Source organism: Pezoporus occidentalis, unplaced genomic scaffold, assembly GCF_034315485.1.
Source record: "Pezoporus occidentalis ecotype Australia unplaced genomic scaffold, CSIRO_AGI_Poc_V1 ctg81, whole genome shotgun sequence".
Lineage (NCBI taxonomy): Eukaryota > Metazoa > Chordata > Aves > Psittaciformes > Psittacidae > Pezoporus > Pezoporus occidentalis.
In genome coordinates, this window is record NW_026916170.1 from 9,230,301 (window position 1) to 9,254,058 (window position 23,758).

The 23,758-nt window shown below is 42.1% G+C and overlaps 1 protein-coding gene across 2 annotated transcripts in view; it reads left to right on the forward strand.

Annotated features, from left to right (window-relative positions):
• The first annotated feature begins 317 nt into the window (after positions 1 to 317).
• The window catches only part of SMS (spermine synthase), a 44,665-nt gene continuing 21,224 nt past the window's right edge, over positions 318 to 23,758 (forward strand). For both annotated transcript variants that reach the window (XM_062603618.1, XM_062603617.1), the window contains exons 1-2: positions 318 to 549; positions 12,980 to 13,100. In XM_062603618.1, the coding sequence (XP_062459602.1) occupies positions 501 to 549; positions 12,980 to 13,100 (170 nt within the window). In that variant the 5' untranslated portion in view covers positions 318 to 500. The remainder of the gene's footprint in view (positions 550 to 12,979; positions 13,101 to 23,758) is intronic.

Below are 23,758 nucleotides of genomic sequence, written 5' to 3' on the forward strand. Positions count from 1 at the left end.
CGGAGAGCGCGGGTGTGCGCTGACTCTTAACAAACGCTTGGGCTCTCAGCGTGTTTTGCGGACGTACAGACCAGCCCCATGGCGGGGGCCGGAGGCGGGAGTTTGCGGCGCGGGTACTGACCACCGCATCCATCGCGGAGGGGGAGGGAAACTTAAGTACCGCAGCGGCGGCTCTCCGGAACCCACCGCACCAGGCCAGCACCGAACAGCGGTACCAAACACCCCAACAGCCCCACGCACAGGCTCTAGCTCCTGCCTCCCTTCACCTCCCTCCCGCTGGACAGCGAGGCCTCCAACGGCCACTGCCCCTCCGCCCCCTGCCCCGCCACCCCCGCAGCCATTGCCCCGCCCCTCGGGCTGGGTCCCCGCCCCGCGCGGCTTGCGCCCACCCCCGTGCGGCGCGGCTGCAGCCCCCACGCACATATAGGCTCCTCCGCCGCACTGCCCGCGTTGCCGCCGCTGCCGCCTCCTCCAGGCATGGCACAGGGCTGTACCTCACTATGGCAGCAGCGCAGCACAGCACCCTGGACTTCCTGCTCGGCGCCACAGGTAACCGCCGCGGCCGTGGAGCAGGGAGAGCGGGCAGGGAGTGGGGGGGCATGTGTCTTTTACCCGCCGGTCTCTCGGCGGTGTGTCCTACCTCGCCACCGCCGAGGAAGCGGCGTGGCTGCATGGCTGCCTGCCCGCCCGCCAGGCCCCGTGCGGGCGCCCCCTCCCCTGGGCCTTCCTCTGGCGCCGCTGCCCAGCTGTGTGCTCTGCGTGTCCCCTCAGTGTCCTCTTCCGCCGGCGGGCAGGTGCCCCCCCGGGCTCTCAGAGGCCGCCATGCCGCCGCACCCGCCCTGGGCAGGCGTGCGGCCCGCTGCGGCCTCCTGCCCCGTGTCCGCCGTGCCGCAGCCCCTCGCTGGGGGCAGCCCGGCCTGGGGTCAGGCTGCCGTGCAGGTGCCCCTGCCCCGGCTGATCGCAGCTGCGGAGTCGTCAGGGCGGGCTTTTCCCGGCGGCGGCAGAGTGAGCGGGCTGGTGGAGGTGCCGCGCTGTGGGCCCGCGGGGAGGGAGAAGGCCTGGCCATTTCCGAGTGGCCGGGCCGGGGGTCCCCGAAAAGCAGCCCGCCTTGGCTCGGCCCTCCAGGTAGTGCAGCCCTGGCAGCGCCCTTCAGGACGGGGCGTTGAAACGGGCCGGTGCTTCCCGCAGAGGGAGGTGCGGGTGCAGCGCAAGAGTGTCTGTCATTCGGGTATTTCTCTAACCTCGTCGCAGAAGCGTGAAGGAAGTGATCAGCGATGAGATTCGGCATTGGATGAGCCATCGGCTATTTCAGAGCTTTACTCCGTAGTTATCTGTAGGGGGCATGTTCGAGCCAGAAACGGATGGAGCAAGGTTTCTCGACAGCTAAGATGGGTGAAAAGGTTCAAGGGGGGCGTGGGGTGAGGGGAAGCCGCGATGGGAGCCAAAGGGGTAGGTGTGTGCCGAGCAAGGCCGCCAGCCGGGGCTGCCCTTCGCTGGCGCAGGTCCTTCCCGGAGCCCGAGTGCGGCCAGGGGTCTGACCTTATGCGTCGACCCCATTTCTCTTTATTTCCCTTTTTGAAGAGAAGGGGGTGGTTCATCCCCTCTACGGATAAAATCTGCCGATGGCTTGGTTTAAGAGAGGGGATTCTGACTCCCGGGGCTTTGCTGAGTGCTGTGCCGTTCCTGGCCTTGCTGCTTTTCCTTTTAGGAGAGCTGGGAACAAGAGAGGGGGAAGGTATTAGTGGAGTTGTTACCAAGCAGCATGCTTTAGGATATTCTACTGTGTTTCATGGTGAAAGGCTTGCAGTTTCCATTTTTACAGTGAGATTTAATTTTTTAATAGCCACTGAAATGGTGACCTGATGATGAACAAGATAGTCCTTCCTTTTTCCTTGTACCTTATCCATGACTCATCTAGCATGAACAGAATTGGAAAACTAAACCAGTGTAGAAGCAATTTTCATAGATACCATCCAGCCCCCTCTTTGCCCGTTTAGTTCTCTGAATTATCATGGGTTCAAGGATTACATCAGTAACTGGCTTCTGCAGAAGAGTCAGGATTGCCAGAGAAAAGAGTATGTGTACTGAAAATAAACTGCAGTTATGTTAGCTGCTCTATGTTATAAACCCTATGTCATTAATTACATAGAGACTGTGACAATGATTGTAAGTATTGTGCTTATTAGTTTTTCTGTTCCCTTTTCTTTTACTTCTGAAATGTTTTGAAGTGTTTAGGTCTTTCTCCTGTCAAGGTGCACGTGCTAATTGGGGGTGGGGAGATGGACCAACTGTAGAAGTCTTGCTGTGTAAGTCAAAGGAGGGAAAAAGCCTTTTACCCTTAAGTTTGTTTTAGCACAGTAGACATCTTCAGTGAGATGTGAAGAAGTTTCTTCCACCCATGGCAGCTCTGAAGTTGACTTACACTTTCCATGTGGCATTTTGTCTTTTATGTAGTACTTATTACCCAAAGAACATAAGGAATTGTCTATAGAGGGGAAAATCGGTGAATGTACATCTGTAGATTGTGTAGAGGAGTTGAAGTTTAATGCTGAATCGCAGATCATCAACTAGTTGAGGTTTTTACTGTAAGTTACATGGTCAATAAAATTTCGAAGTGGTCTGTAATGCCATAAAATGATACTGAGTAAAATGAGATGTTGTTTTGGATCCCCTGGTTCCTGAGCATAACATGTTATCTATGGCTCAGCTGAAGCTGTTTTCATCTTTGTGTTCTGGAGAATGCAGAATTTTTTAACTTCTTGGTAAATGGGCATTCCCTGTTTCTCAAAGCATTACTTGTGTCCTCAGTTTTTGAAAAATACGTATTTTTGGTAGGTATTAATATAGTTGTTAAACTTGCCAGCTTTTAGGAAGGTAAGACTTTATGAAGGCAAGTTTGTTAAGTAGTTTGTGTTTCACTGCAGTGCATTTTGCAATAACTGTATATGATTATCATGTCTTTTTCTTAGGAATCTGCTTATATGAAAGTTGTTTCAAATGGTTGATGAAATAACTTGAATATTCTTAGCATTCGTGTTTAACACTGTAGCTATTCAATAGTCTCCTAATCTTGAAGGGAAGAAAGACTTCACTGTTACTGTCCAGCATCAAGATTGAACTTGACCATAAAGGATGGGATAGTGTTTCTGAGATGTTAATATTCTCTTGGGATCTGTTTGTTTCTTTATGTGCTCTGTTGTGTGTAGCTTGTCTTTATCCTCAGTCTTCTGATCTTCTGAAAATAAAGAGGTTGCCTTTGAATGTCAATGAGAGGACCTGAAGGACCCAGCTCCGAGTTGGGAAGATGGGGTTTTGTCACATGCTAATACTTGTGCAACATCAGCTAGCAAGTGCTTGTGTTGCAGAATGATGTAAATTCTGGTAGGTCATTCCCACTAGCTTACTTTGTGTATGCCATGTCCCTTCAATAGCAGCACAGTTTGTAGTAAAGCTGCACAGACTGCTGTGGTGACAACATTTTGAGGCTTGGGCTCAGATGAGTGAGATGGTGGAGCAGAGAATATTGATTACCTGAGCTGAAACAGTTACTGAAGTTCTTAGTGGACTCTCGTGTGAGTTAGCATGCAGTGAGAATGCTAGGGCTGTAGGACAGGTAAGGCAATGCTTGGGCTTCTGAGAAAAAGAAGTGGATGTGTGTGTGCACATACCTGTGTCTTCAAATGAATGCTTTTATAAACATATGAAACATAGGAGATGGAAGAGGGAATACCTTTTGTGGTCTGAACCTCTTTAGGCCCTCTGTCAGTGGCTTTGTTCCTGTCTGCAGGATCCGCTGCTCAATTCTGACCCTGCATGTAGGGGAAATATTGATGAGAAAATCAAGCCTGTCATCAGCAGGAATACATGTAAATAAAAAATGGCTACAGTGCTTGGGTCTAAATGTTGCTGGATGTAGATCATAAATTATTTTTTTATTAATGTGTGAAAGAAGAATTTAGCTGGTATCATGTGTACTGGGTTTGACTTGAACTATACTTTGATTAGTGTTTTGCTGCATAACTACCCTTATTGGAAACAAACTTGATTTACAGATCTATTTTTTTTTTTTTCTTTTGGAGTCTTTTTCAAGGACTAACTGCTTTACAAGTTAATTGAAAATACATAAAATGTCTTGCCTGAAGCATTCATTAAAGGGTAAGAAAGTGTCATTAACTCTGCTGGCAATCCTGTATCTGACTTTTGGTTTAGCTTCAAGCAGACAAAGTGCTGTAAGGTAAAGCAGGGGTGCAAAGATGTAAATTACTCGTGTTCTCAAAATCTCGATTATAAGGTGTTCTGGGTTGCTCTGCAAGAAAGAAATGTTCTTTCCATATTGATGTTTTTACTTAGGCTATCAAATTGTTAAACATTTGAATTGCATGCAGTTAAGCTAATATTTTCATTCTTGTCTTTGGTTTTGATTGGACATCTTTATGCTCTTCATAGAGCAGGACTGTAATTTTACATGGTTGTTCTTGGCTGTGCTGATCTAAACTTTGCAGGGGGAAAGAGTTGACAAGGTTTTTTTGTTCTGCATCCCTTTGGAGCTGTGTAGTTGAATTGCCTTACTTTAAGAACTAGTTAAAAACCTATCTTAAGGAGACAGCCTCCCACCAGCAGTAGTATTTAGGAGAACTAAATGATGAGGGAGGGGTGCTGTGCTGGCTCTTCCTCTTTACCATCTCTGAAGCCTCTACCTGAATTGCTACCTGTGAGCTCTCTACATGAGTTCAGCTGCTTGTGTATGGTGAGCTGTATCCTGCTGCAGTGAAGACAATCTAATTGGTTCTGGTTTGGTTTCATAAACAGGTAGTCAGCAGTTCTAGCTGTTGAGTCGTGGTTCATCCTGCATGTGTGGACCGGAGAAAGCAGGTGACTGGCATTGGAAGCTTGGTGTCCCTGCAAAGTTTTTCTATGAGTAAGTCAATCTTGTGTATGAAGGAGAAAAGTTTAAACCAATTCTAAATACTTGACAGTTTTGAAGATTATAAATGAAAAACTCATCAGAAAAACTTTGAGTGTGTGGCTGTTGCCTAATGTACTAGAGGTGCTAGGGCTTTGTTTTGAGGAGGCAAATTATATTTCTATGACTGGAGCTGGCTGCAGTTAGTAAAAACACATTAAGTATATTTGAATGTGTTGTGGGTGGAATGGCATCTGAGCCTTGTAGCTCAGTTTGACTGGTTCTGTCAAGTATTGGATTGTCTGACGTGCTGAAACATCTGATTACACAGATAACGTGTTTGATGTGCTTATCTCTTCTTTACTATATTGATTTATGATATGTTACTGAAATTTGCTGACTCTGACTATGGTGTGTATGTGAAGACCACATAAAGATTAAACAAGACTCAAGTAAATGTCTCTGGTATTACTCAAGTAAAGCCTGCAACTGTTATAAACCTTGGCTAAAGGTGAGTTTGCAGCTGCAGTTCAGGAGAATGGGTCTGTTTTAATTGTGCTCTTAGCAGCCTCTGTGAGTGGTGTGGTCTCAGCCTATGCTCTTGGCTGGGTTGTTTTGAGCTGAGCCCTGCAGGTCTCCACAGTCTAGTTCTGACAGGCCTGGCCCAGGAGCTAGCCTGCTGTGCGTCAGAGCACAAATGGGGCTTGTCAGGAGAGGGTAATACAGGAATTGATAGCTTTCCATTTTTAGCAGTAAGGGCTGCTGTGAACTCATTCCCTGTTTTGGTTGATTTCCTGTTTTGAAGATTGAAATGCTTTATGAATGGAACTCTGAAAATATAATTATCTGGTTCTCCAGTGTGATGTCAGGTACTCTGTGACTGCTTGCTCAGACTTGAAGAAATTGTCACCAGCAAAGGGGAGGGTTAAGAATATGGGAGATGTTTTCCATGAGGGTCTAGTTTGAGGCTGTGGAACAAATTCCTGCAAGAAATAAATACTGCTTTTGACACATCAGTATTTCCAAATTTGTGTACACATCTCTGTGTCGTTGCAATAGCAGAACCCTTGGAAAGAGAAGTACGTATGACAGGTAGTAATCACTGCTGCTTAATAAACTTGAAGATAGTCAGGTACCAGGTGATGAAAATGCACAGGAAAGCTGGTGGTATTTGGGCGTGCTGAAATTCTGTTACCAAGTACATTTTCTTTTTTTACAGTTTTTTTGTTTGTTTGTTTATTTTTTTGTGTTTTTTTTTGTTGCTGGCAGAACTACAAATATTTCAAAAGGTGATAATGTTTAAAATTTGAACAGTCTTTATATGCCATTTGGTGGACTTCAGTATATACATTATTGGGAGAGACAAATTAAGTTAGTGGCCCTAAGGCATTGAAAACACATTTGTTATTAAGGCTCAAGCTGCATGTCATACGATATATGCTGAACTTGCATATGAGAATGTTGGTTTGCCAGATGCCTTTAGTTTACCTATTTGCCTGCTGCTCAGCTCTGATAATCTGTGAGGATGAAGTGGTAACGTCTAAATCTTCCCATAGCAAAACTGAACTTCACCAAGCAGCAAGTCAGGAAGAGTCTGTGAGACTTAGATGTCTGAAAGGTAAAAGCTACTGTTTGTGGGTGGTACAGAACAGTGCGACAAACACTTCACATATCTGCCTCTAGAGAACCAAATGTTTGCTTTTGTATTAACGAACAGAGAAGTTGCGTGAAATGGAAAAACCTTTAAAAGTCTTACAGGGTCAAGTAGCAATTGGGGAGAGAAGAAAAGTTAAAAGCTCTTTTCACTAAACTTCCTTGTGATTAGTAAACAGCAATGTGTCTTAGAGAATGCCAGCCACTTACTTTGTGAGACTAGACATGTTCTGGGTATTCTTTGTCCTCTATCAGAGTTACTGGAATTGTCAGGATTTCTGATAGACTGTTGTGCATCATTCCAGCAGACAGGCATTTAAAAAGTTGTTAATTGTAATGGGATGTCACATCTTAACTATTGGGGCTGAGTTTACAGAAAACTTCATACTCACAAAACATGGGGTACACACTTTCTGCTTTTAGATGTACAATAAATTTTTGATTGTCGTAATACAAGAAGTTAAATAGAGGAAAGGTTAAGGAATAACTTGTTTAATGTATTTTTTGCCATTATGGAAGTGGGTGGAGCCGATAGGCTTATAGTTGCTAAAATTTTGAGGTTTTTATGTACAGTTTTCCCTTAAAGGTGATATAAGAATCATATGCTGGTTTTGTGAAAGAACTGAAAAAAAAAAAATCTCTTTATTGGAGCTCAGAGGAGGAAGTAGGAAAAAGTGATTTTTGTTACTGAGCCTGCATCTCTGGAATTGTCTTTGCTTTTACTTACACGTGCGCTTAACACTGCCTGCAGAAGTTGAAGCACAGCCATTCCTGTTCACTGTCCATGCAGTTGCTTTTGTTTGAATTCTTGCTTAGTGTTTAATGATGTGTTGGTTTTGTACCCTGCATTTGAATTTTTGTTCTTGTATAGGAAAGGCTATGGAAAAGTGGCTGTGTAGGTCTGTTCTCTTTACATTAACTGTGGAGACTTGGGCAGAGATTTTTTATTCCATAATGAGCTGTCTTAGAAAGTGTTTGTTGCTAGTGTTATCTGAAAGACCCTATGTATTTTGTGTTACTTTAGTCACAAACTTTAGTACCTTATTACTTTATTTACTAAGGTCACCATTATTACTAATCTTGGAAATTGTTTCCAAACCTGTGTTTGTCTTGAAAGTGTTTGGGTGTAGTGGATCTGGATTTATGAAGGGGTGATCATGCCTGACCCACCTGATAGTTTTTTGACCACCAGATGTTGATGTCATGGAGGAGGGAAGATTAGTAGTTGCTGTTTACTAGACTTTAGCAGGGCTTTTGACACTGTTTCCAGTAACATCTTCATGCACAAAGTGGTGCAGTACAGGTTCCAGAAATCCACAGTGGGGTTGATTGGAAATGGAGTTGGTGGGCCCAGGAGGTTATGATAAGCAAACAAGTCCACCTGGAAGCCAGTCAGTGGTAGTTCCTGAAGGAGAGGTAGACAGTGTGGGCAATGCACTTCAATATCTTCATTGATAACCTGGGCACTGGGACAGAGTGAATCCTCAGCAAGGATGCAGATGACATGAAACTGGGAAAGATGATTTCAGTGTGGGCACTCCTGGCCTACAGGAACCCAGTAAAGTTCAACCAAAGAAATGTCAGGCGTTGCACCTGAGAAGAATGATCCTGTATACACAGACAGGATAGAGGCAGCTTTGCTTTCAGTTTAGGGATCCTTCCCCTCAACTCGGCCCTGGTGAGGCATATCTGGTGTGCTTTGTCTGTTCAGTGCAAGAGAGGGTTGGGCCTGCTTGAGTATGCCCAGTGTAGGACCATGAATGTGATTAAAGGACTGGAGTACCTGTCATGAGAGGCTGGATTAGCTGGGACTCATCAGTGTGGAGTAGAGAAGACTCGGGGGCATCTTTTTCATACAGTATAATTTAGAAAAGTCTCTTAAGATCGAGTCCAGCCATTAACCTAACGCTAGCAAGTCTACCACTAAACCACGTCTCTAAGTGCCATGTCAAATTATATAAAAAGTCAACAAATAACTGGCGGGGGGACTAGAGAAGGTGGATCTGAACTTTTCTTAGTGATGCCCTGTGTGACAGGACAAGAGGTAGTGGGCAGAAATTGAAACACATGGAACTTGATCTGAACATAAGAAAACTCTTTAATTGTGAGGGTGGCTGAACACAGGAATAGCTCACCCACAGATGTAGTGGAGTCTCTGTCTATGGGGATAGCAAAACCATGACTGCTTGTGGCCCTAAGCAACCTGCTGTCATTGATCCTGTTCTGAACAGGGGGTTGGATGAGACAATCTCCAGAGGTCACTTCTAACATCTGCTGTTCTGTAGTAACTACCTGACCTGCCTGTGCCAGCACAGAACAATCTGTACACAATTCTGTACACAGATTTGACTTTAAGTAGAAAAATCAGACCTCAGGTGAGCTACAGGTTTGGCTTGCTCAGGGGTTATGGTCATGTCATTGACTTAAGCACTCCTTTTCATGTCAGCATTGACATGATACATGACTGAGTTGGGTTTGAATGCTTCCCACACCACCTTCCTACCCTCTGTCAAGTCTGATGTGCGAGTATAAAGGCAGGAATGAAAGAGGGTAGGTAGGAATGCTTTGTTTGGTGACCATGCAGTTTTAGCTTGGCATCAGTCAATACAGGAAAACATGAGTTCAGTCCCTAGTTGGTTGGATCCTTTGGGGACAGGGTGGTGAGAAGCTGTAGAGTGTGTATGGGAAGGGAAGGAAAGGAAGAGGTGGGTTGCATTAACTTGTGCAGGATGTTGGAAGAGAGAAGAGGTGATTACTGCAAAGGGCAGGTAGAGTATTTATCTAGCTAAAAGGGGAAAACTTAAGTGTTCAGAAATGGTGCAAATATTGTGTTAAAGACTTGTAGTGTATCGCAGAGATTTTTCTCATGGGTCTTTTGTGTGTATTCTTCTTGGAAATCTGAACTGGTAGAGAGGTGACGATGGTGCAGGGAAAGATTGAGGGTTAAATTCTCCTGTTGGTAGCTGTGTATTTTGAATACTTTGAGAGCTCTTCCTGATTCATGATTGGTTTACCCATAATTTCTGAAAGAACACTTGGATGTACTGCATGATTTATATTGACTGTGGTGATGCACTTGCTCCTGTGGCACAATATTTGATTTGCCTGTGTTCACTGTCTAGCTGGAAGTCCTCAGAGGAGGAGAGTGGGGATATTCTATAGAAACTCCTTAGGAAAAAGCAGCCTTCTATTCTTAACCTTCTGTAATAGAGAATAATGAAATGGACTAAGTGCACAGGGGTACTTGGTCTGTTTCCTCATGGATGGGTGAATAGTAATGACTTTCTACCTGCTGTCCTTTTTTTTTTTTTAAAGCCTCATCCAATGCATTATTTATTCTATGTATAAGTTAAGATGATGAGGTTAATTCTCACAGTGCAAATTGATTGAAAGGACTAATGTTAGTGTAGATTTCTGCTTCCTGATTTATTTTTTTTTTTTTGTGCTCTCCAAGTTGACAAGGACAAAACAAAGCATTCTACTTGCATGTCGGGGGGGTTCTGACAGCGGTCTTCCAAACTTAATACCTGGGAGGTATGTGTTGCTAAAGCCAGTTTTGTGTTTGCATCTGTTAATATGTTAGGCAAAAACTAGTGTCTTTGTCTTGGAGTAAGAAAAGCAGGGGCTTCAGGGTGTGCTTTCATTCTTGAGGTGCGGGTTTATTTTCCTGTTGAAGGAAAATTCTAGTTCTGGAGGTTTTTTTCATTATAAGGATTGAGATACAGTATTGGCATTGGAAGAAAGTCTCAGATTAGTCTGTGAATGAGAAGAACCCCTGTACACCTATAAGCCCGGCTGCTGTATTTTCAATAAATGGAGGGAGGCACTGTGAATGGCCTATCTTGACTCTGGTGGGCTTGGTGCCAGAGCAGTTGGGTGTGCTGTTGCAGCTGACTGGAGGCCCAGCCTCCTGCTGCTCTCATCTTCAACTGCCCTGTGACTTCACCTGTCTGTAAATTAAACTCTTCTCAGGTGTGTTCCCTTCATTGCTTGTATCTGACACCCTCCCATCTTATCTTTGTATATTTCCCTTTCCTGTGAGGTTTTTTTTTTTAAGATTTGGAGTTGACAGATAGTGTTCATGTGTGAAAATTTTGCATTTGTACAACACAATAACTTAGTATAGTAAAACAAATAATTTAAACAGCTCTGAACTGAAACATACAAGTCATTCAGGTTGCTGTTGACTATTAGCATACTCTGCATTTTGGCTTCTAATATATGCTAACTTTTCAGTGTATTCTTAACGAAGCAGTTCACTTGACACTACCCTTCACCTTTCCCTATTGAAAGTGTAGCTACAAAGGGAAGAATTTGTCAAATGCAGAAGCATATAGAAGTGCTTTGTGTTCTAGTGTTTTGTTTATGTTACATTCCCAGTTCCTAGAGGAAAGGATTCAAAATCAGGAAGAAAAACTTGAAGTCAGAAACTGAGTGAATATTTTCAAATGAGAGCTAATCTGTTCCCATAGTTGACTAAGATTTTGTCAATCCTCTGGTATCAGGAGGTCTTAAACTAGAATGTTTTTGGAGATAGTGAGGCTCAGTAGCGGATTACTGAGCTCAGTGTTGGAGTATCCTGCAAAACTAGCCAGTGTTGTGCATGAAGCCGGACTGGATGCTTACCGTAACTCTGGACTTTGAGCTGCATTTGTGTTCACAGATGACTGTCAAATAATAGCTTCTTCACTGCTAAAATTTTAGAGGAATATTTGCAACCACTGCAAATCATCTCATCAAGAGTGCTGGGATTCCAAAATTGCTTGGCTTTACTGGGCATTAACGCTTGAGAAATATGTATCTCTCAAATCTTACACACAGTGGTTTTGTTTCTGTTCTCAAGTTGAAACTCTGGGCCTTTTCATGCCTTCTGGCAAGTAATTATCAAATCCTTCTAACAGTATTTCATGCTTGGCAACCAGAGTTGATTAGTTTGTTCCTGAATAACAAAAAATTAAGCACTGTCTGAATTAACATTTTGGTGTGGATTCAAAGGTGTTGATACTGTTCTAATCATCATTGGTTATTTTTTTCTTATCAGTGATTGATAATGCATATCTGAGCTTGGAGTGAGGTGGTGGCAAGTGGATTTTGGTGAGAGATTGTTGAAATGTCCTGATGCCTTGAGGCAACCATTGATGCCTCAAACATTTTTAAAAGGAGTCTCCAACTTTGGGGAATTAATTATCCCTCTGAGGCAAATCTTGTGTGGTGTAACCAAAAGGAGATATGATGGAAGAGTATGTTTATTAATTTCCTAAAGCTAACCACATAATAGGAAGAACTCAGTCAAGCTTCTGCCTGACTGCTTAGCAAAGAAATCTGCTAAATTATGAGCAGCTTGTGAGGGATTAGTATGTTATGGAGCAGAAAAATATCAGTGATGATTTGTCCTGCAGTCTCTGCCAAGATATACCTAGCAGAAATCCTTGAAGCTGTTGAAAGCAGATGGGCTAAATGTGGTATGAGCACTTCAGTTCTTCAGGATCTGTTCTCCATCTTGCTACTTAAATATCTTGCAAGAGCTGCAGAAGTGAAGTGGTTGGGGAGTTAGTTGCATACTAGTTCAGTTTGAGGTTTGGGCTAATTTTCTGGCTTGGAATAGTATAGTAAGCATTATTATACTGAGTTGTTTGTTTTTGGTTTGGTTTTGTTTGTTTGGTTTTTGTTTAATGTGCTAGTGACATTAAGGGAAGGAAATGAATATGGGTTTTATAAAAGATGAGGGAGAAGGTAGTGGAGTGTGACAAGGAAAGTGAATGCCAAGCAGGAAGAGGGGATCACATGCTTGAAGTGACAACATTTCTTTGTGAATGTACTGACCCCAAAAGGGGGACTGATGCAAGTTTAGGGGGACATTTCTGTGTGAATGTACCCCCCCAAAAAGGGGGCTGATGCAAGTTTAAAGTGAGCAGTGCAAAGTTGCAGAGGCTGGAAACTAGAATTGTGGCCCTATTTCTTTTACACTTTTGATGTCCCAAAACCACTTGGCTTCATTGTGGGTAGGATAGTTTGCCCTGTCTAGTTTTTCAGTGCCTTTCAGAAAAATGTCTAGCTGTAGGACATGGCAACTCAAATCTTTCATCAGTGCAGTGTTTCCTTCTGGGATTGTTGTTTCCAAGTGATTAAAAAAAATTACATGAGTAGGGCCATGCCTGGACTGTGATACGGTAGGTGACAAATTGTAGCCATAGTTAAAGTACTGTTATATCAAAATAATAGAAAACTTCCCTGAGGAGTATCTCTAGGGATGGGGGAGGAGAGGTACATGAAAGCTATTGTTCAGGTGGAACTCAAAAGTACAGCAGGTTGCCAGTAAAAACTGGACATTTAAAAAAACCAAACAAACAACAACAAAAACCAAAACTGACTTGAATGGAAAATCCTTACTGATATTTTTTTTTCTTTTCCTCAATCATGCAGCTGATTGCAATGCTGTTCTTAAAGCTCTACAGCCCATTTTTCAGGAGCAGGGAATGACAGAAACAGTTCATAACTGGGAAGACCATGGCTATTTAGCAACATACATCAAGAAAAATGGCAGGTGAGTGGATTTTTTTTTTTTCTTCTATAGATTGTCCCCTCTGTCCTCATTTACAGGTAATTATTTCTCCCTGTGTTGGATTTCCTTCTGAGGTGCAGGTAGGGCAAGCTATTATTTTACCAGCCTTGTTTATAAAGTGACTGAAATAAGGCAGAATGCCGTTGATACTCTAGCCTCTATCATCTTATAGTTTGTGTACTAGAATAGTTGAATTGGTTGGTCTGGGCTGTACTGATGCAGTAGCATTGTTTGATGTCTTGGTCTCAGGGCCAGTCCTTCCAGATGCAGGATAGCTCAAGTCAGTTGAAAGTATTTGTAATTCTTCTGTTAATTGAGTATGTCTAAATTCAATCCTAACCGCAGCATGTGAATAATAAAAAAGTTTCTGTCCCTGTCTTTTGAATATGCTTTTTAAACACTTTATGTGCTTCACTTGCACACTGTCGCCCATTACATCTTTGTAGGTAAGCTTAGGAAATGTGAGTTAGATGAATGGACAGTGAAGTGGATCAGAAATTCTCTGAATGGCAGAGTTCAGAGGATTGCAATATGCAGATTAGAAGCCAGTTGGAGGCCTGTAGTCAGTGGTGTTCCCCAGGTCTGGTCTTATTCAACTTGTTTATCAGAGACCTGGGTGAAGGGCTGCAAGTTTACTGATATGAAGCTGGGAGAAGTGGCTGATGCACCTGGAGGCTGTGCTGTTGTTCAGCAGGACCTCAGTAGGCTGGAGAATTAGGCAAAGAGAAACCAATGAGGTTCAACAAGGGTAAGTGTAGGGTACTACACCTGGGGAGGAAGAACCAACCACAAGCACCAGTACAGGTTGAGGGCTGACCTACTAGAGAGCAGTTCAGCTTGGAAGGACGTGGGAGTGTTGGTAGATAACTATGAGCCAGCAGTGTGCCCTTGTGGTCAGGAGGGCCGACAGTATACTAGAGTGCATTGGGAGGAGTGTGGCCAGCAGATTGAGGGAGGTGATCCTCCCCCTCTGCATAACCCTGGAGAGGCTGCATCTGGAGTACTGTGTCCAGTTCTGGACCCCTCAGTACAAGAAAGACAAGGAGCTACTGGAGAGGGTCTGGTGGAGGGCCACAAGGGTGATCATGGGTCTGGAGCATCTCTCTTATAAGGAAAGATTGCAGGAGCTGGGCCTCTTTATTCTAGAGAAGCGACTACCAAAAAGGGACCTTATTAATGCATATGACTATCTCAAAGGTAAGTGCCAAGAGGATGGTACCAGACTCCTTACAGTGATACCCAGGACAAGGAGCAATGGCCATAAACGAAAACACAAGATGTTTCAACCTCAACATGAAGAACTTTTTTTAATGTTGACAGTGGTAGAGCACTGGAAGAGGCTGCCCAGTGATGTTGTGGAGTTTCCCTCTCTGGAGACATTCAAAGCCTGCCTGGATATATTCCTGTGTAACCTGCTGTAGGTGGCCCTGCCTTGTCAGGGAGGTTGGATTAGATGATTCCAAGAGGTCCCTCCCAGTGCTAACAATTCTGTGAATCTATGAAATTCTCAAGCAGCTATTGAAGTAACTAACAGCATGACAAAGGTGGTTAGCGTCATTAGTGACGCATAAGCAGAATCTGCAGGGATAAATAGGTAAGCAAAGCCACATTAGCTTTATTTCCTGAAGATGCTTTACAGTGTCAGGTTTAGTGAATTATGGGCACATATATTTGGCCTGTTTGTTATTAAGTACTGTAATTTTATTGCACTTCATTTGTTTCCATTTATTCAGTTATTTGTTCCTGACATCCATTGTGGTAGTCACTGCTTTTGGTTTGTGTTTTTTTTTGTGGGTGTGTTTTTTTTGTTTTTTTTTTTTTAAATCTCCACATACTCTGTTCTCCAGGGTTGGAGTTAGCCAACAAATTGACATTTATTTCAGTTATCTTCTCTTAGGTGTCCTGTTAAGTATCTCATTCAGTCATACTCCGAACATACGAGAATTGCCCAAGGATTTTTAAGTTCTTTCTTAAATGAGAGAACCAGTATCTCTGAAAGGATAGCTCAGATTATAGGCAGGTGTGTTGCCTGCTAAAATTTGTCTGTTTACTGCATGTGAACATATTTGTATGTACAGCTCTCTGTATTGTATTTAAAGTAGTGTAGACCACCAATATTGTAAACTTGGGGCCTGACTTGACTGGTGTCAGCTTACTTGTTACCTTTAGTATGAAGTTTGTATCTTTTATTGTCATGCTCCAATGAAGTTCTTGAGCCATTTCAGTTAGCTTTTCAAATGTGATGCTATCTTTTTCTGATTAAAATTACTTGTTTGTTTTGTTTTTTTTTTAATGCTTGATAGGCTTAGAAAAACCTTCTTTTTCTTTTTCTTTTTTTTTTTGGTACAGTCTTTCTTACTCTGTCTTTAGTTATGTGTGCTTTTACATTTTTCCTGAATAATTTGCTCAAGATTCCTGTTTTGGATAACCTTTTATCTGTGAAAATATAGCAAAAGGTGGTAACTTATTCCTCTTTTGTCTTTCCTCTGTACTGGTTTAAGCTTGTATTTACTCCTGAAAATATAACATCAAATATACATGAATTCTGAACAATTAAAAGGTAAAATATTTAAAAGTAAAAAGGACTTAAAAGATTTAAAGGTTGGCTTTCTTTGATTACATGACATCATTTTGCTTTCCAGTGTTTCCTTGAGTTTGAAAGTGACATGAAATGTGAATCCTCAAATTTGCTTTCCTTTTTGCAGTCTTATCTGATCATTCCTGTGTTGGAAAGCAGTCTCCTCTAAAGGAGCAGTTTCCAGAGTTAAATTACCTGTGTTCTGAACTTTCTAGAAAAGATGTCTGTTGTATAAACTTTCCAGAAGATAACTGAACTGGCATCTAGAAGCATCTCTAAGGGCCTTGCAAAATTCTGGATTTTGAAGTATTATTTCTCTTACTACACTGCCAGTTGAAAATACTTGTTGCTCCAGATTCCACTGTCTTCCTCAAGTGCTAGTGTATAATAACAATTAATGTTTGAAGGGGGAGAGGAGTATGTAAGAGTTGATGTGTTTGTGTAGCAGAGGTGGGGAAGACTTCGTGGGAAAGGTAAACCTGTGTCCTGGTGTACATTGTGGTCATTGTGGCAGAAGTAAGTTGGTCAAGTCAGTTTTCCCACGGTAAAGCAGAGCCCTGGAGGGGGATATCCTAGATGCTCTGAGTATAAGCTTGGGAATTCAACATGCGGGAGAACTATACAGTCTCCAGTCAGTTTTTTGTTTGTGGGGTGTTTTTTTTATGCTTTTCAGAACTGTCCTCGAGTAGATAGCATGGGGGGAGGGGTAGAGAAAATGAGATTCTGTTTCCAGGAAGCCATGTGTAATTAGCTTTAGCAATTGCTTAGTACTCATTCTGATTTTTAAATGAGTTCTTTCCTGTGTGTTTTGTTGATCTTGTGTCTTTCAGCAGGTAGACACTTTGAATCATTCAGCTGTTCACTACTGTTAAATGCAACTTAAACTTTTGCACCAGAGGATAGTTCATAGTATTCTTGCTGTTGTGGGAAGGTGAAGATAAGAGATGGGCCTAGTGGTCTTCCTGCAAGGAAATAATTGATGGTCTGTTATGCTGGGTCTTGGTTACCTCTTGCCTCTGTTCACTGAGCAAGGGCAAGCACTCAGGCATCTCTACTGCTGCAGACAACCAGGTTGGTGCTTGGATTTCTTCTTTAGGGCTACATCGAAGTTTGTCAGCTGGCAGGGTCTTGGGTTGGATTGTTCCAGAGTCCTTTTCCAAAAGGCAGCATTGCTGAGGCTGCACAGTTTGGGTAGCTTACGCATTCACAGTTTTATCAAGTAATCAAGTAGACTTTTTTTCACATAAAACCCTCATGCCACACTCCAGGGCATGCACTGTGTACATTCGGCTTCAAAACAATTTCCTGGTGATTGCTACAGAGCCCTTGCATCACTTCAGATGCTTTGATATTGCACTTTGTGGGTTAAGGAAGGAACCTCACTTACTGTCTTGGGGCCACAGGGATACCGTGGAGGCCACAGGGAGAGCTGGGGCTTAGTGATGTGAGAAAGGATGCGGCCTGTAGGTTTTTGGGGAATACTCATCTCCTTGAGCCTTCTGGGCTGAACACAACGAGTTTAGTGAAGTACTGATTCTCATCTGTTTAACCTTATATGCTGGACATGCCATTCATCTTTATAATTGGCAGTCAGAAATATGATAGAGAATACTGAGTTTCAGGAAAAAAATTGGACTCAAAGATGCTCTAAACACTGGGGCAGACATGGGCTTCAGCACCGTTTTTTGCCTTGCCTCATTCATGGGGGCTGACTGACTTGCTGTGTCACTGTCCTTTTGACACCTGTTTTAGCAGGCAGGTGTAGTGGTCTCCCCTTCTTCCTGTACACATGCAGGTGCTGCAACCTTGTGTTCTTTCTTACCCTATATGTACTGTGCTTCACTGCCTCCCTAATCCAGCTGTGAATAGACTCCACCAGCAGAAATATGGTTTCTGTTGAAAAGCTTTAGATGAGCTTGGTTTTAATTTCAAATTACTGTTGTCAGGTTAATGTTAAAATGTGTACAAGTTGTGTCAGTTGAAAACTGCATTTGCTAATGGAGGCTCTGAATCCTTGCAAAATAAGTTCTCAAAGTTCTAATACAATACAGGTCTGGAAATAGTTGAGCTGTTAATAGAAGCTATCCAGGAAAGTATACTAAATATAATAAGGAATTGCAGTTTGTGATACAGCCTCAAGAACTGAAGAACAAAGAACAGGAGTGCATGGAAGAGCTGAACATTAAGAGATTATTTGCTTTATAAGTGTCTTTTTTTTCTGGTGCAGTGTTAAATGTAAATTAATAAAGAATGGTTATTACTTTCTCTTGGTATATTCATTGGCATCTGATCTTCAGTGCATACTGGATTTATCTTCCCTGGAAATTACTCACGTTAGCTAGACAACTTACTGTCTGTAAATTAAAGTATGTTTCTGTGCTTTGCCTTTCTTGTTAAACTCTGAATTTGGGAACAGTAGCATGTGCAGAACTTCCTGCAAGTTTTGGGATCTCAGCAGGTTTTATTTCTTGAGCTTTCAAGTCATTTAAATTGCATATACTTTAAGGCAGCCTTAACTAGACTATTCCTGCTACTGTCAGTTGATGCCGTTTTGGTTAATTGATATGAATAAGTGTGTGAACACTCAAAAGTCCAATAGACCAGACAGTTAACCCCTACAAAACAGCACCATTCCACCAGGTCATTCTTACTTGCCACTCTTCAACATACAGAGGATTTGATAAAAATTAAAAAGGGCTTTGGTTTAGTACTAGCAATTTTGTCTGCATTTTGAGACCTAATATATAAACGTTTTTTTTAATTAGCTTAACTTCCTATCTGGCACACATAGGAAGAAATACCAGGGCATGCAGACTTTTCCTTCCTTGCAAAACAGGGTGCTTCTGGAAATGAGGTAATTTGTAGTAGAAGGTGGGGGTGGAAACATAAAGGAGAGTAGGTATGTCACCAGCAGTTTCCCAGGATGAAAGATGTGTGAATTGGCCCTGTATGCAAGTAGGGGGTTTGAGAGTGTGCACATACAAATGCCTTTTTAACCAGGTGACTGAGCCATTGCAAGACAAAGGTGTGCAGCTGATGTAATAAAATAGGTACTAATCCCAGGAAAAAGAAATGGTTGAGATGAGATAGTAATGTGTTGCTCAAGAGTGTCTACACTCTTGAGTGTCTGCAAAGATAACCCTTATAGCCTGCAGGGTGCCCTGTGCTACAGATTATCAACAGCAGTGCCCACAATTTAACAAAACTTTGTCTCTGACAAAGATACTGGGTGAACAGCCCTGTGGAGGCCTGGGCTGTTAAACGAATTGGTTTTGATTTGGGGATTAATCCATGCTTTCCTGTTGTCATTACCAAAGCAACGGCTCCCTGTTCTCCTTTGTCTGGAGCTAAGCAAGCAAAAGTCACATGTGGCAACTCTACCTGGTCCATTTACTTTGTGATTTACTCTGACAAAGGACCTAATTGAGGGAAGTTCTTCTGAAAACATTTATTAATGGGGTTGTCAACCCAAGGCTCTAGAGCAGGGCAGGAAATGCCTCACTTGAGGCACTCAAGTCCGTGTCTGGGGCCATGTCCCTATTGGGGATGGATATGCTTTATTTGGCTTTCCAGCCCTGGTTGGAGAAGGAGCTCTGTCTCTGAGTTTCAGGGCCCCATCAGTCTTGTTTCCTTGAGCTGTGTGTTTTCATATAACTTCCAAAATGTTTTCAGGGTCACCTGAAGCAGCCTGCTTTCACTGAAGTGTCATTCTAACTTAAACTGGACAGTTGAAAGTTCAGAATGTCTTATTTAATGTATGTGATGTGTATGTATATAATGTATACTTTGTGCAGTCATAGGGCCCATTATATTTTAACAGATTAAAAAGAATAAAATCTAGGGTAAGGAAAAAAATGTTAAAGCCAACCTTTGCAAATTGTTGGGCATCTTCTCAGCTAACATATATTCTAGTGGCATCGTTGCTTGTGAGCAAGTACTCTTGTTACATGCTGTATACAGCTATCAGATTTTTTTCTTGCTCCCTCTTTTATCATGTTCAACTTGAAAGGTCTTTAAAACACCAGAAAAATGAAATCTGAAATACCTGTTTTTACAGTGGAAGACTGTTACAGAGAAGCTTTGACCTCCCTTATCCATACATCCATTTTTAGCTTGTGTTTTGTGTCTGAATTCTTGTTTAGAGAATGTGTAATCCTACTGGCATTCACAGCAGTGCAAGATTTATCCAGTTGAAGCTGTCTTGTATGTCACTGGGATGATGAACATGTTAACACCATGAAGGGAGGGGTGTTTTTACTTTTCTGTGTTAGTCTGTTGCTAATCACTCGACAACCTAGTCAATATATTTTAAAGGAACAGGATGAACATTCCTCAGCTCTTTGTTTCAGGCTGAAATGTACTAGTTTATTCAGGGAGTTACCTAGAGTGCAAATACGGGCTGAAGAATAGGAAGCAGTTGCTAGGAATCAGCAACAGTTTAGAACTGTGATAGCTTTCATTGATTTAGTTTCCCTATTTTGTAAAAAGAGAACAGGTATAATGGTATAGTGAAAAAATGGGGTTGCTTAATTCCTTAAGGTCCGTCTCTAATGAAGAAGAAGAGCAATTTTTTCTTTTTATAAAAAAAAAAAATGTGTGCTATGTTGAAATAATGCCATGTCAATAATTCTTTTTATATTTGGGATTTTCCCAGTATAAGCAGATTCTCCTTTCCTCCCTCATTGAGTAATTTGACAGGTGATGCTTTTATTGGCAAACTACTTTTCAAATCCTTGAGCTATATTCGGTAGTGATTCAAAGTTAGTCTGTCAGCAGATAAAAGCTTTGGCAGGTGAAGGGGAGTTTGTAGGCACCTGTCTGCCTATACAATTTTATTCTTCGGGTATGGTGTGGGGGAAATAATTTTCCAAATAATTTTCAGCTATGTGGGTTTGCAGTGTTTCTTACTCAATACAGGTAATTAAGGTAGAATACACAGATTGGCGTAGAATGTGTTGATCTCCGTGCTTCTGGCTCTTTTTGAACAGAGGATACTCATCCAAAACCTTTCTCAAGAGTTACTTTCTGATTTGTGCAGTTGATATTTATTTCTTGATATCTGTTGTTCAGGTGGCAAGATGCACTACTAGAATTATGTGTAGCTGAGACTCCAAGCACAAAAAGCTTTAGTACTAACCTAGAAGATAGGTATGCAGATGCAGCAGGAAGTGGGGTTTTGTCTCCTAATGGAGAGATGCTTTTATGATAAGTGCATGTGAGCACACACCAAAGGTGTTGCAGGTGGTTTATTTTGAAATCGGGAACTAAATTTTTCAGTAAGGCAAGAGGCAGGAGGGAAGACCTTTGAAGAAGACTTCATTTATTTTTCCCACTGCTTTTTTTTCCCCCTCATTTTGATTTGTAATCTTTACTATATTTTCTTAGGTATAAATGGAAACTGTAGTATTGTGGTTCTTAAAAACCTTATTCAAATATTTGAAGAGCTGCTGCTAAGCCACATTCACATGCTTACTGCCAGGCAAACAAATGTAAAGTAACAGAAGCCAGCATAGCCTTTTGCTCCCTGCTGATTGAAGCCAGTAAGTCTTTTGTGGTTCAGCCATGGCCTGCTGCTATTGCGTTAATGCTACTAGACTGGTCACTTTTTTGAATGTACACTTCTACTGTTTGCTGTGTCTTTAAATCTTTACAGGCATTTTAGGTTATTTTGAGTGTTAATTTCCAACTGGGTGGCTTCACCAAGGTATAACCAACCTCTATTGCCTTCTTTAAGGATTTTGAGTTTCAGTCAAGGTTGTTCACCATAAATTGTCTGAGACTATTGGCCCAACACTCAGAACTTGAATTTTTGTCCCACTATAGTGCTCCAGGCTGGTGCCTCCTTTTCATCTCTACCCTCAGGTGTCAGGACCTTGCAGTTCTGGTAGAGGTAACAGTTTAATGAGATGAGTTCTGCAGTGTTACTGTCTCTGTACTGTAATGCTGCCATATCACTTACAGTAAGTCTGAAGTTTTGGGGTTGTACTTTTCAGAGCAATGCTCCTCTCTGCCTCCCATCCAAAAAAAAAAAACAACCCCAAAACAATGGAGCTAACATCCCATACTGAGGAAGTATTTCATGCAGTCACAGGGGAAGTGAAAATAATGTCAGCTGTCAAATCTTATGACAGCTATGTGATTCTGTTAGAAATTTAAAACAGCTCTGGTCATGGGACCACCTGTTGTTTATTTGTGTTAATGGCAACTCCTGGAATACAAGAATAAACTGATAAAAAGTTTTTCTAACACTGCAGATATTTCTGACACTGTGCCAGTTACTGGAGAACTTGAAAGTTCACAGTTGTTTCTGAGGAGCTGTGAATACTCATTTCTGTCTGTAGTGCCTCAGCTCTGAGGGCCTGCAGTAGGTCTGTGGACATCACTAGAAACATCCCTTTTCACTGTGAATGGTTGCATCCAAAACCTGGTGGAAGGACCAGTGCTTCCATCTAATGAGCACTGCTCTTTTGTCTTTCTTTAATAAACAAACCAAAGATATCTCCTGAAGTCTTATGATAATGCTGTTTTGTTTCTGTGCTTATGCCTGGCTATTTTATTTTCCTTTCATGTTAGGCACAGTACACAGCACACCTTTCCTGACATGAAAATCACATGAACAAAATCCCAGTAGGACTTTTTCCAGAGCCGTCCTGTGCAGTAGCCATTCCCTCTATGCTGAGTGCCAAAAGGCTCTAGGAGAAGTGCACAATTTGAGTCCCTTTGATTCAGACAGATGTGTTTAAAACCTCTGAAGCCCCATATTGATGGGAGGGAGACTGGGAGTATGCCTTTTTATTATTACTTTTTAACGGTCCTACTTGTGTTTTATTAGTACTGCTGGGAACATCACCTTAAGCTGTGAGATGGTGTGGTCGCTATGCAAAGTATGAAGTGGCCCATATATCAAAGTACTGAACTGTGACAGTCAGCAGCAAGTGGGGTGCAGTATCCTAAAAGATGTAGGTGAAGTGTTTGCTGAAGTTCAGAAGAGCTTCCTCCTTTACTTTGGTTTTGTCAGGAGTGCAGTAGAATGAATTTGCTGATTCTCCCGAAACACTTTCTTATATAGCTTGTATGAGAGAAAGCTGCCTTGGAAATGTCATGAATTCTTTTAATTAGCTGACAAACTCAGTCTCTTAAGTCTCTTTTATCAATTACCACTCTATGTGGTAATTGATTAAAAAGGGGGGGAATCGTCTTTATTTACTTCTTGACTACTCTCTGTTCATCTTTTCATCAGGGTAAAATACTGTGTTTTGTTTTGTGCAGGAGTAATTTCCTAGTGCCGGGAGAATGCATATTTTAAGGCTTTTCTGTGGTTTCTCTTCATGCCCATAGGGAGCACAGATATTTTGTAGTTCCTAATCAAAAATAGTTGTCGGGAGGACACCTAGTGGACAGTCGCTGGGTAGGTGTGGGGAGGGTCGCTGTGACAATCTGCAGGTACTGGGGAGGAGGAAACAAAACACGATGTTCCTGTGGGTGTCTTGTTAGGAGAATCTTCCCTCCTTAAGGCGAGATCCATGTGTTAAGTCGTTTAGAAAGACCGCGACTTCCCAGACTCATCTTTTGTAGAGAAGCGGGTGACATCCTAGCTTCTGTGAGCTGCTAAACACATCACAGCTACAGATCACTGCTGCCCAAAGCCAGCAAGAGTGTTTTTATTCTTGAATCACTTAGTCACTTTCACAATGTGACCACTTTAGTTACTAAAAATTATGATTTTCAGATAACAACAGGATATTTAGTATTTTGTCTGACTGCAGCTGAGCATGTTTGCTTGTCAAGGTTCAACCACCACATAAAGATGGTGTTCATATTGAGACTGACAGTTTAGTCAGGGAGCTCTGGAAGTGGCACAGAAAGGTAGGAATGGTGGGGAGATAAGAGGTCACTTAAACTTTTTGTCTCTACAGGGGCTGGATTATGGTTTGCCTTTGAGGCTGAATGGGGTGATAAAAGCAGATAAGCAAAGAAAGGGGCATTCAAAGAACTGTATACAATTTTACCTGCAGTTTCTTTGTGTTGTACTAAGGAATTTCCATCCCCGAATACCCTGCTT